A 13,719-nucleotide genomic window follows, 5' to 3' on the forward strand; every position below is an offset into this window, starting at 1 on the left:
AAACATAAAGAACCTGAACAGAAACAAATTTACCTGGTATTAGCTTTTTTTTTTTCCCAAAATCATTCAGTTTATTGATTTTGAATATTACTGTAAATGTTATAATTCTGGCTTTGAATACTCAAATTGTGATGGGATTAAAATACTTCACATGATATATATTTTCCCTGATTTCATTAAGGCCTGAAATGACTACAGGAAATGCATATACTGCACCCTACTATAAGGAAATAGATCTTAAACCAGAAAATAAAACCCATGAAACTGTAAAGTTGTACTAGGTATTACTTGAAACATACCAGCAAAGTAGGCTAATCTGAAGCCTTTTCTGGAGATGCTGTCATCTGAATGAAATCTGATCCAAACGTGATCCTGTGAAGAGATGTACGGTGAAGGAATGGAGGAGCCACATGCCCTATAGCCTTCAATATTCTTGTAGCTTCCAATTGTCAACCAATCTGAGCTGCATCGGCGTGATCCCTGAACATCAAAATCTTGAAAGCTGAAAGAGAAGAGAGGTCAAAATTGCTACTGAACTGGCTGTTAACCCAACCAAGCTGATGAAGTACTATACATAAAAATGGAAATTAGCTGAAAGTACTCTTCTGGTCTGAAGTAAAAATAATGGCTTTTCTATCCAGGTAAGAATACAATTCAACCTTGTGGTGTTAATATTCTTATGTTATAAGGGCTGCAAGAATCCATTCTGTCAACCCCAATATTGAATTTACTACTTTAAAAGCTCAGTTTTACTTAAATAAATAATCTTTCACTTTAATAAAAAATTTAAAATAATTCTATTCATGAAATTGCATTTTGAACCCCATTTAATGATTGTCATATGCTACTAAGTGATTTTATTTAAGCTAAATTTCGGCAGAACTTTAGCTAATGCTACACTTTGCCTATGACATGACTTGACATTGCAAGTCCAGCTAAATTGTTCAGAACTACTATTTAAGATAAGAGTTGCCCTCAGTTGCACTACTCAGTTACCCAATGGATATGTCATGGAAGATATTACCCAAGCTTTGACTACAGCTATATAAAGTCATGCTGCCATGGTAATGAAGTGCTAAGGGGAGATAGTCTAGGCAAAGGAGGTCAGCACAGACAACAGAGCCGTAAACCAGATATGAAATGTGAAATGTATGCTAGGAAGATGAGTGAAAGAAAACAATGTGAGTGAAAAAAGAAGTTTTATTAAAAATAAATTGTATGAAAGATTTTAGAAAGCATTCCTATAGACGTGCACTTCTACCTACTCTACATTGTGTTAACGACAGTTTAACATTTAGTAGAAAGATTGTTTAAATTAAAAAAAAAATAAAGGAGTAACTGATGTCAAAGCAGATACTTCCTAATGAAGAGCTTCTTCTTACTCAGCAGGTCTGTATTAGAAAGAGTTTCATAATCAGTAGTAAGAGCTGCCTATGAAACAGTACCAATTGGTATCCTGATTCTAGAAAAAAACTAGATTTCTGTTGTGGCATTAATGGAGAATGAATTGAGGAGAACAAGCACAACTTTTTAAATATTACTTCTTTCCAAATGTTACAAGGTACCTGAAGCTTTGGGAGTCAGCACTTCCAAAACCACAATTGTATCTATTGATTTACTATTTATTCCCTGTTACTTTTAAGCACACCATGAGATTTTGTAGTAATGAAGCATTAGAGAATTGCCCAAACACATTTTTGAATAAAAGATTCTTTTATTTCGGAGAAATTAAAAAGAGTTCAAATAAATGAGCATACAGAACATACTCTGATTTCAACACTGCAGTTTTGAAAATATACTTGCGATGGGGATGAATGGGCATGACAACACCCAGCTTAGCAAGAAAATGGTCAACTTTAACTTTATAACATATACCTTTTAATAGTGACAATTACAGTATGTCACAATACATAAAATATATATGAGCATTTTGATTATAGTCTTTCAAAATTAAGAAAAAAAGCCAGAGTCACTCTCTCATCAACTTATGTAAATTTAGAACCATATTTTTAGAAGCACTCATACTTGTCCCAGTTTTACTATTCTTCAGGAGTTAGCTCTTGCTTCCATACTACTGAACGGAAATGGATGCTATTTCAATCATCTAATAGCGCTTACTGCTTTTAAACAGAAGTTGTGTGTTTTCATAATTTGGAAAAAAAAAAAAGGTAATTTTTATCCCTATACATAGAAGCATAGAAGGTTCAGAAAAACACTACGTGGCTGTGTAAGAATAATTCAAATAAAAGTAAAGAAACGGACAAAATGGAAATCCTGTATTTACAAGGAGGAAAGAAGGAATTATTACATACAACAAACCAGTGAAAAATACTTAGTACTTCTTCAGTCCATGTGGTTAATGCATGAAACACCATTACCTGATAGTAATGATCTCCCCTGGGTTTGCATGGATGTACCAGCTACAGTTGATTCGGGCAGGGTACTCAGAAGGCCAGCCTGGACTTGTGATTGTCCCACTCGGTGATCGAATTTGTTCTGGAATATCTCCACAAGCTAAAAAATATGCATATAGAAAGCACACAGAAAGCAATTTGATTAATTTTTAAATGCCAGTAGGACAAAATCAATCATCAGCACTTATCAGGGAAAATATCAAACGGAGTTAGATAAGGTAGCAATAAAAAGAAATGTCTAAAGTAGCTGCTAATGGGCAAAGGCCATAATATGACAGTTGGAAGATGTCTTCCAATGTTTCCAGTGCAGAAACTTTTACTAATATCTGTTAGTATACCACAGATTATTACATTTTTTTAAAAAATATATTAATACATACTCATTTTTGACATCTTTATTCTGTGAAATATTTTGTATTTCCTAATCTTATTTTTTAGCCTTCACAAAAATTTGATTCAGTCTTACTATGTATTTATACCTTATACTGACAAATGCACTGGAAATTGAGAAATAAATTAAAGCAAAGTAATCCAGTAGCTGAAATTTCCTGTTTTACTAAGACTCAGTGCCCAGCCATCATTTAAATACTGCCTTCCAGACCTTGGCATGGAAGTGATCTTCACTCATGAGATTCCCAGTGCGTGGATGGCAAACAGCACTTACTGCAACATACTTTGCTTATAAATATTAAGTTAGGTTCACAAGAATTCATTTTTAAGAAGGACTTGCATAACTACATTCCTGGTAATGGACTGGGAAGTTTATATTTATAGGACCAATTCTATGCAAGCAGAGTAACTGAACCATTTGTATTTTTACTTTATTATAGGAGTATCTTTCTGCAATGGCCTTAACTCAGCTGCTTGTTTCTTTCACTGGAGTGTTCTTAGTGCTGCTAATTTTATTTCAAGTAATGTTCTTTTTTTTTGTTTGTTTTGTTTTCCTCCTTAACAGCCTTATATTCAACAGTTGTCATATACCATATTCACAACATTCACATAGATAGGAAGACCAGAATGCTCTCACTACAGGGCTTGAAATTATGATCCTGTTAAGTTTCAGAGGTCAGAAAACATATTCAAAATAATTGCCCACCTTTCTTTTATTTTAAACTTTCATCACTGCTCATCCAAAACTTGTGGGCTTTTAAGTTTACCAGTAAAGCCAACAGTTATGCACAGAAGTAGTTTAAACACAAGAACTCTAACAAATTGGGAAGCATTTTCATCGTCTGTTGAACAAAAACTTAACAATGTTTAAAATTTTGAATATATGTTTGATTAAAGTGACAAATCAGAATTGGTACAGTGACCAAATACGTGTAAGAATAAGCTGTACTTATAAAAATACCATATCTAAAAGTATGTTGCAAGAGTATGAGCAGGTTATTTGTTGTCTTCATATTTTTAATCCACAACCAAGTTTTTAGATATTTTTCAAGAGTATGGGAATCTGAAGTTATTCAACAACTCTAATACAATATAACACAGTTATGTTCTTACATGATTGTTATTACTTACAAATATTTTAATGTGGCATAACCAACATATTTCTAAATAGGTTTAAAAGGATTAAAAGATAAAAATGCTGTCATTTGTCAACATTTTCTGCATTAGAATGAATACAAAGTTAGAAACACAAATAAAACTCAGTAAATTTACTGTTTTCAACTGGAGTTGTAAAACAACATTGCTTTAAAAAGTTTTTCAAGTAATTCTTGTTAGAGTATAATTCATGCTGCACAGTGAATTATTAACATACTTTGGCCACAGAACGTAGGAACCATCAAAATACCTTGGAAAGAAAAAGTCTCGAAATACAGAAAGATAGAATTTTATTTGAATAGTTAATTAACTATTTGCTTGAAGCTTTCTTGTTTTAATTTCCAGGAGGCCCTATAGGTGGTGCTCGAACACCACGGTATTTTGGAACACTGCCCTTGCACGAGCAACCTGGATACATTTTGCATCTGTTCAGACAATAAATGGAAAGACTGGAAAGAAAAACTTTACAATTGAATGTTGGAATAAAAAAATTTTTTTGATCGGTATGAAACTAAAACACATGGGAAAAAAAGTGTGTGTAAAGTGTTTTGTACCAAGCTTACAGATGTTGGCAAGGAATTCCACACACTATTTGGTTGGTACTTATATAGAGCTTAGCTTAAAATAAACTGCCTTCAGGTGAAATTTATATTATTAGAGCATTCATCTGGATTTGGATGTTTACGCACTGGCATGTTAGATTTTGCTATCAAAAATCTCTCAGGAAGCTTTTAAATTTGCCTGACAACACAAGAGAGGATAACCTCATACTAGAACATCAAAATAATCCACTCAACATATGTTCAATTTTACAAAGTTCACCTCCGAAGACTTCAGCATGCTATAAATATACGTATAGCATGTGTTTGCTGAATAGAAACCTCCGAACACAGCTATCAACTGTAAATTACTATGCAATTAGTTTTGCAACTTGCTACGCTGGCACAGCGCTGACAGCTACCATTTCTCAGTCCAGTCCCTACAGCAGTACAAGCAGAAACTTTTACTTGTTACACAAGTTCAGAAGAAATTCCACAGGGAAAGACTATAACCAAGCTGGTGTTTTCAAAGCACCTTGAAAAGTTCTAGTTTTCCTAATATTCAAGTTTCTTTTGTTGCCCTGTACCGACCTTTTTTCTTCCAGTACCAGCCGCCCTACGCTTTCTGTATGTTCTCTTAAGATGGCTTCCCCTCTCTTTCCATCAAAGCCACCACTAAAGAGCTGAGGGCAAAACACGACCATTTCCAGCCTTGTCTAATATTGGAAGAGAAGCAGAACAAGGATGGCATGAGGAAGCAAGAATGAACTCAGGCACTAAAACACAGGGTAAAATGAACAATATGCTGAGAGAGAGAAGTCGAACTGAAGAGCATGCATAGGACAAACTGGGGGTTCAAGAGATAGAAGGAAATGGACTTGAAAAGGGAATTACAGCTACCTGAACTGAAGGTTCAGGTAAGCTCAAAGTACATCCATACTTGATACACATTCATGCACTAAAATCCCTTTCTTACAACTAACGAAATAGAACAATATTTCAATAGAACAATAGAACAACAATAGAAATATCCCATTTGCTTTAAAACTCTATAGAAGTCATCCATATATATATATATATACATATATATATATATATATATATAAAAGTTAAGGTAGCAGCTGCACTTCGGAAGTGCTGTCATCTTGAGAGAATAATTTCTCAGGAAGACTTTTTAAAATCAAGTATAACCTTCTTAAATAAAACAGTTGTAAAGGGCATCTACTTTATAAAGATAATATCAAGCCTTTTAAATCAATTCCTAAGCCTTTTAAATCAATTCCTAAGCCTCTGCTTAACTAGGATGTTTCTTCTAAAGCTTTTGACAAAAATATAATTTAACATATATTTTATTAACCTGTTTGTAGCCATGAAAAATGTGAGCAACATTGAGAAGGCCAGGGACTCAAAAACCAATTCAGGTTTAGCATAAAGCTAAACACTTTTCCCTAAATTGTGAAGATTTTGCACTTCTTATTTCCATTGCTAGTGGCCTTGAGTATTTAAAAGTTACAGGGAAACAGAGCAGCATTTAAAGCATTTAAAATATGTAAGAAAACAACAATATGTATGATATGTATATGACATACACATTTATGATGTGTATATATATATGCTATAACTAATATATAACAATATGAGTCAGGAAAAAGGAGATGAAGTTCTAACCAAGACAAAAGCACAAAACAAACTGAGAACACTCAGAAGTTGCACAGCAATTTAAGCCCAGTATGTTTCTAAATCTCCCCATGCTGGTGGCTACAAGGCTTTGGGTGAGACTGACTCCCTTCCATACAACACATTTCTACATGGGTGTTGTCTCTGCTGATGTTCCTCCAAATTCCCTCGACACCACTGCATTCTTTGGTACAATTCTGCTCCTCCAGCTCCTACCTGTTTTAAATTCTTTCCTTTGTCAGCCTTTATTTTATTAACTATCTGTTTGTGATTTTGTTATTTTTCCTACCTCTGTTCAGTAGATTGCAGTTATTTATTTAGGACTGAAGACACTTCACAAATTACAGTGAAAAATAATGGTCAAAAATACTGCTGAGAGGATAAGCTCTGCACGTGGTTTTCTGGTGTATGTATGTGGACTGTCTTGTAGAGATTTAAAAAAAAAAAAAAAGTTTTACAAAAGGTTTCCTTATTCCCTTCTTCCTGAAGCATGTTCACCACCCCAGGTTACAAAACATACCTATAAACCACCTACGGGATGTTGACTGGTAAACAAAAGAGAGCCAATGAAAACTTTATGGTACAGAACTCAAATTTCAAGTTATAACAAGAAAATAATTAAGAAAGTTATCCAAAAATTCTGTAGCAAGAGAGGTAAAGTACCTGTAGCAACAGTGAACAACATGTCAAAGAAAAAAGTCACTTCAGAAAAGCAGGGAGAGGGAGATTAGGGATTTATCTTCACAGTAATGCCAGGAGATTAGTTGAAAAGATAAAAGAATTAGCTTTCAATGTGAACCACAAGATGATAAGGCATGCATTATATTGGACATGGTAAGGACATGAATGCAGCTGGATAAATGATCTGAAGGTGTTTAAAACAGCTTAGAGTAAAAAGAGAATAATGTTATGATAAAGTCTAAACCATGAATAGGGAGGATAATTATTGCATTTGTAACTCTCAGGAGCCACTGAAAGTCTTATTTGGAGAACTACAGGGGAAGCAGGCATAGGAATCCTTGCCTCCAGGTCATGCTGAAAAACCTCTAATTTAAAATGCCCTTTGCTCTGCAATACAGGGACACAATAGATAAAAATGGATCGTTATGAATTTATTTTATTATTGTCGTGAACAAGTTTTTTCTCCAGTATAGAGAGTCTTTCAAACAGAGGTCGGGAAATATAATTTTGCACTTGTGAAAATTATGGTGTCACGTACCACAAAGACAGACCTGAAAATATTTCTCAAATTTTCAGATTTTAAAGGCATTAACACTCGTTCAGCAGTGACAGCTTATACACATGAGACAACATTCCGTTACTGCTGCTGGTAGAAAAAGTGTGCTCATATATTAGAGGTTTACCTGCAACTTGGCAGATATAATATACAGCAGAAGCATAAATACCAAAGACCACAGAAGTCTCTGCTATTAAAACATAATTTAGTGAGGTAGGTCATGTAGCTTTACAGCAGCAGCACAACAGGAAATCTACCACCAAGACGATCATTTCATTTAAATTTCCTTCCCAGCAGCAACTGTCCAAGAAAATCTCCTGCCCGGTTTCAAAACCAAGTTGGAGTTGGAATTAAAGATCAAAGGCCAGCTGTCTTTGGTTCTATTTTACAGGAACTCTTTGTTAAAAATTGTTTTGCTAAATGTAAAGCTGCCCAGGTCCAAAGTCTAAACACATTTGGGAAAACCCAATGGTTTCAAAGGAACCCAACAATTACGCAAGTACAGCCTCACCTTTTATACCTGGACTATGCATTTACATTTTAAGATGTATGTACATCTGACCATAAGGGAAATGCCACTGTGTCTGCCTGCATACTTTGTTCATATGCTCGCTAACAGAATCCCTCAGCTACCTCAAAATTCTCCAGTGAATTTTTTTCACTTCACTCTTAAAATTTCCATCTTATGATATATATATATAAAATGTATGATATATATATATATATATATATGTATGTATGTATCCCTAGCTAAAAAGCTTTTTGTTAAAAAAAAACCCACAGTACTGTCCAAACTATTTTTTTTAATATATGTTTTATTTTAAATGGAAGCCCTCTCTGGATCTTTCTTCCAAGGATCTAAAGGTCTCTCTAGCAGCTGTTGTTATCTTGCATAGAAAGTACGTTGTGTTCTCTTCTTCTTGGCACAGCCTGTTTGTGCCTGCTGGCCAAAGGACTGAAAGCAGAGTCAAAAATTCCATTCACCTCTTACCCAGCATATGCTTTTCTGCCTGTATTGTGACTAGTGACAGGACTGTTGCAGTAAATCAAAGTGTGAAATGTTGTTAAAACCTAGGCAGCTTTCAGAATATCTCATACAATCAATTCCAGCAACAATTGCTCCAAGAGCAGCAAGTACCTGTGGTGTTATTTGTGTGCCATAAATATGATTCTTGGTGCATTATTACTGTTGAAAAACAACAACATTCTTGACAATGCAGCACACGAATGGATAGCAAAGATCCTCTATAATTAGCCTCTTAATAGTGTTTGTGTAGCAAGCAATGGAAGGGGGAAAGAAGGTTGTACACTCTCAGAGACCATCCACTCAATTACATTAATCTAAACTTTTAACTGCGTACACAAATACCGACAGCAAGATATGCAACCTGCTGTCATTAAATGAGTTTGCATTCTGACTTTTATTTTAGGAGAATGCTGTCAAAATCACTTTGATTTACAAGGATTAGTGGCAGCTTCCCTATGTTAAGAACCAGGCTTACACTCTTCTACCCATTGAAGGAAGGTGGTCATCTCCTTAGCTGCACATATTCTGAATATCTGCACCACTTAAGTGTAAAACAGGACCAACAGGTCAGCTGACGCTGAGGAACAAAGACTGTACACTGGTATCATCTAATGCTTTAACTGACATACAGACACATCACTAATACAGGTCCCAGCTGTAGCTGCTGCCCAGAAGAGGCCCAAAAGTGACTTACAGGAAAAGAATGAAGCAACCTTTGAGCAGTGCTTGCTGCTATTATGCCCTGTACTCTCCTGGCATCTCATCAGTTTCCCAGTTTCATGAGTTCTAATATATTTTTTTTCTTCTATTAAAGAAAATGTGCAGTCAAGTGTACAGTAGTTTCAGTTACTGCTTCAATCTAATCAGGTGAAACGCGTAACTCCTGGATTTATATTATTTGATAGTAGCAGTGTCCAAAATTACATTTCAATAAATTTCATTTCACAAAAACTTTACTGTGGAAAGAAAATATCAATTCAACTTAAACCAACTTTTCTCTTAGTTCAATGTTTGTATGGAAAAATAATTAAGCAGTCCACTTAGAAAGGCATAATCTGTTCATGAGCATGCAGGTATCAATTTTATCTTATGAGAATTTTTCCATGTTCCAGTTGCTTCATTCCTTATTACATGCTGCAAAAGGCAGTAATAATTTTTATAGCCAAATATCTCTTCATAAGATACCAGGTGGCTTTCAATATTTACTATTTAAGTCATGCATGAAATTTAAACATTACAAAAAATGACTTACCCGTTGACACTCCTGAAATATGCACATTTTCAGAATGTTCTGCAAGAGCACCATTTCCTAAAATTAAACATAATGAATAAGCTAATTTCCAAGATAAAATTTGTAAAAATTCTTCAGATACCCTTTTACAGAACAGAAAGAACAAAACTGAAGTTATTTTAATTAATATTAAACATTACAGGGCCAAGGTTCATTTTATGATAAAAGTTAAGAGGAAAAAAAATGGAGGAAAAAGTTATTATACAACAAAAATAAAAACAAGCATCATTAATGTATTAGGAACAGTTACACATATTAGAAAGTTAAGAAAGGAAAGAAATTATAGGAGCAGAGTTTTGAGAAACTGCAGACATTTTAAATGGCAGATTTTGTTCTATTTTCCACCATTTTCATGAAAGGCTTATTCCAAGGTACCTTCCCCATCTCTTCCTGGAGAGAAGTAATTGCTGTGCAAATAAAGCCAGCCGTAGGAAGACATGCATCCAATCCACGCTGCCTGTGACCTATACTCTTTCACAGAAAGATGTTTCAGATACAGCCAAGAACTAACTACGATCAAGAACTCCCCAGTGTTCATTAGAACTAAGTGTACTTGCAAAGATGACCAACAGCAAAACTCATGCGCTCATCAGGAGTTAAAGACAACATTTGTTCCTCCAAATCTCATACTACTTCATGCTTCTGCAAAGAATCTGCTAAAGCAAATACATTTGCTGACAGGTGGTAGCCAGATTACAGGATGTGACATTCTATTTGTGCATCTTTCTCCCTCTGAACAGCTCTCATTCTCCTCTTTTATTCTGCATCTTTTCTTTTAACCATTATATTTTTTTTTAATCTTCCAGATATTTCAGGAGAAGAGCAGCTTTCATACATCAGCTGATTTGAACACAGCCTGTGAATCTAAAAGTTTAAATACATCAACGAAGCAACTTTTAACACCATGCCATAGTCTTCAAGTTTTGTTCTATTGTAGATGTTTTATGCTTGTTTTCAGACATGCAAAATCATCTGTTCTAGCAGCAGTGAGATGTATGTGTGATAACTTAGGGGTAACAAGAACCATAAACACATGAAGAAAACTAATTCCTCTTATATCAAAGACTGTTAGAGTTGACTTTGAACATACAGATCTATGTAAGAATCTCAAAGCTCCTCGGCTGCAGTTGTTAGAAATAAAATGCTCCTGAAATTACTACTGTGGTTGACAGCAAACACACAAAGACACAGTTTTTCACTTCCCAAAGACACAACACAATTCGAAGACTGATGATCAAACTTGGTAGAAAAACACCAAGTGTCCTTTTCTTCTTTTTCAACCGGAGTCGCTGGGCTCTTGAAAGTGATGTTTTGTTTTTTTTCCCCCTGTATTTTTACATATTAATTTCACTACAGATATTTACATAGCAAGTTTTTTTGTTTTGTTTTGTTTCAATTAAAAAATGTCAACATTTTAAAATTCCCCTAAGTTCTAAACAAAGAAGTACTTTAGAACAAAAAACCCTTCAAATACTGTATTAGCAAGCAACTATTTTCCGATAAGAAGTTTTTCAAAACTAAAATATACCTGTAAGTTTTAGAAAGCTATTCTCCAAATACTTTCTCCCTTTCATATATAAATTAACGTGCTAAGGTACGTTCTCACTCTGACGTCATGTCTTCATAATACTTAGCTCTAAACTTACAAAATAAACACCATCTTTGGTATAAGTAATTTTACTTGTAACTGATTCCACAGAAGCATACTTCTGATCATTTTTTTTCCCTATTATTTCAATTAACATAAGAAAAATATTACCCTATTTCAAGACCTTTAGTTTTAAGTTAAAAATCTCTTATCTTTCAAATTACAGCAATTATTTACCAGTTCTCTATTTTCAAAAAGGAGTTTCTAACACATATACAATGCATATACAAAAGACCGAGAAAAATAAACTATATAGAAGTAATAACCAGAAGCATGTTAAAATGGGAACTCACACCCAAATCCTGTACACATTCACTTAGAACTGGAAGAATAAGAAAAGCAACTTATGTCAATATGCAAAATGGAGTACTTCAATATTTTCCTTCAAAATATGCTTTATGATAAAACAGCGTAACTTGACAGTGTTGTCACATTTATTTTCAAGCTACCTACAGTGATTAGTCAGAAGCAATAATGCACGATGATAAATTCAACTCCGATCCAAGCACTGTAATACTAAAAGTTCTTTCATTCCAAATAATCTTTCATTAAATGAAAGATGAACCTTAGAAACTTTCCAAATTATTACTTCCTTCCTCTTTTATTGGAAACTGTGACTGAAATACTGTGTGGAGATGCCCTTACTAACTGCTGGCACCTCTGTAACATTTTTAGGCAATGACCCTTCTAAGATCTCAACAGTTATGTCCCAGTTCCATATAGACTGAGTGCACTAGAATATCAATATATCAGATAATAGAGCAGTAATTTTCATTAAGATACAGTAACATAATTATATTTGAAAATCCTTTTAGTCTATTTAACATAGCGGAGTTTGAGTATATAAAAATCTTCTTAGATCACCAATAACCTTCCATATTTCTTGATGTTTTAAAGAAATATTCATTCCCTCTTCATTCCCGTTTGAACCTGAAGATTGAAATTGAAGCAGCTGCCATAAACAGAACTCGATAAAAGTTTGTCCTCACCAGCTACAAGAGCTGCTGAAAGATGTGTGACAGGCTCAGTGCTGGAAGATAGACACAAAGAAGCTCAGGCACTAATTCAGTCTGCCTGCGAGAAATCAAGTTTCAAAACCTGACATTTTTCATCACTTTGTTGTTGATTTCTTTAAAAAAAAAATCACTTGTGTCATCTGGACTATATATATATATTAATACATATGACGAATGGACAAGAGCTTTTTAATGTCATTGCAGTGCTGTTAAACAAATGCAAGACAAATTCAGTCCTGCACATTAAGATGTAGATGCAACCACATTTAAGTTAAACAATTCAAATTAGCAAGGCTCAAGATTAAACAGAAGCACCCTGTATGGCTTTTTATTTTCCTTTGTTTGTTTTTAAATCAAAATAGAATCTTTGTAGGGTATGAGATGTGTTAAACAAGTAAGAGGCTTAATAAAGCACCCAGAAAGCACTTCCAAGGGCTTTCTAGACAAGGGCACATGTGCTTGTTGTTATCACTACTGATGACAGCTCTGAAGATCCCTTGACTGCAATCAAAAATCAGCCAGTTAGTTATTAAATGAGTGAGGCTGTTTACAGGGTATGTTTACAGAATGGAAAAGCTTCCCATTTCAGAGGTACCTTGCTGTCTCAACTAACTTTAAAATCCCTTACATGTCCACAGTATGGTTATGGCCTAAGTATGGACCAACTACTGGTTCTCACGGACTCCTCCTGAAAATGCTATTTCATTTTCAAACCACAAAACCCCATCCCTGTGCCCTCAGTTTCTCTCTATCCCACTGAAATGCTTTGAGCTGAGATGCTGCCTTGTCTTCCCAGCAGGCAGAAACAGACAAGTAGCTCCAACAAGACGTGAATTAATTCCTTCTGATTTCTCTCACACTTGACTGGCCACAGCAGCAGGCAAGACAACACCTGCACGTTTTTCAGCACTTGGGGCATCTCTCCCCTACTGGTCTATATGAAACCATGCTACATGCATCCTCTCCACCACCCACCCCCGAGAAAAATCAATCCAATACCCTTACAATGTCACTTCCTAAAAACCTGGTTAAAGAACCACGAGCCCTTTACTCTGATACGGAGTCTGGAGAGGAAAGCAAAACTAGACGGAAGATAACAGCCAGCCTTGGAAGGTATTTGACTCATTAATATCTGAATCTCATCAGAGGCAGGAAAGTAAATATAAGCTGGAGGGTGGGGCTAGGAACTTATCCAACCGAACTGCAGAGGACAACGAAGGGGAAAAACTTGGAAAAAAGCAATGCTTTAATACCTGAAACACATGCTATGGTTGGAAAAAAAAATAGCTACAGGGTTCCATCTATTTGATAGCCACACAGTAGAT

General features: G+C 34.9%; 1 protein-coding gene across 1 annotated transcript in view; it reads right to left on the reverse strand.

Moving 5' to 3' along the window:
- The window catches only part of LRP12 (LDL receptor related protein 12), a 52,747-nt gene that overhangs the window by 14,776 nt on the left and 24,252 nt on the right, over positions 1-13,719 (reverse strand). The window contains exons 2-4 of the mRNA XM_035317394.1: positions 9,692-9,748; positions 2,379-2,514; positions 300-502 (exon numbers count right to left, since the gene is read on the reverse strand). Coding sequence (XP_035173285.1) covers positions 300-502; positions 2,379-2,514; positions 9,692-9,748 — 396 coding nt within the window. The remainder of the gene's footprint in view (positions 1-299; positions 503-2,378; positions 2,515-9,691; positions 9,749-13,719) is intronic.

The sequence above is a fragment of the Oxyura jamaicensis genome, chromosome 2 (assembly GCF_011077185.1).
Source record: "Oxyura jamaicensis isolate SHBP4307 breed ruddy duck chromosome 2, BPBGC_Ojam_1.0, whole genome shotgun sequence".
In the NCBI taxonomy this organism is placed as follows: Eukaryota; Metazoa; Chordata; class Aves; order Anseriformes; family Anatidae; genus Oxyura; species Oxyura jamaicensis.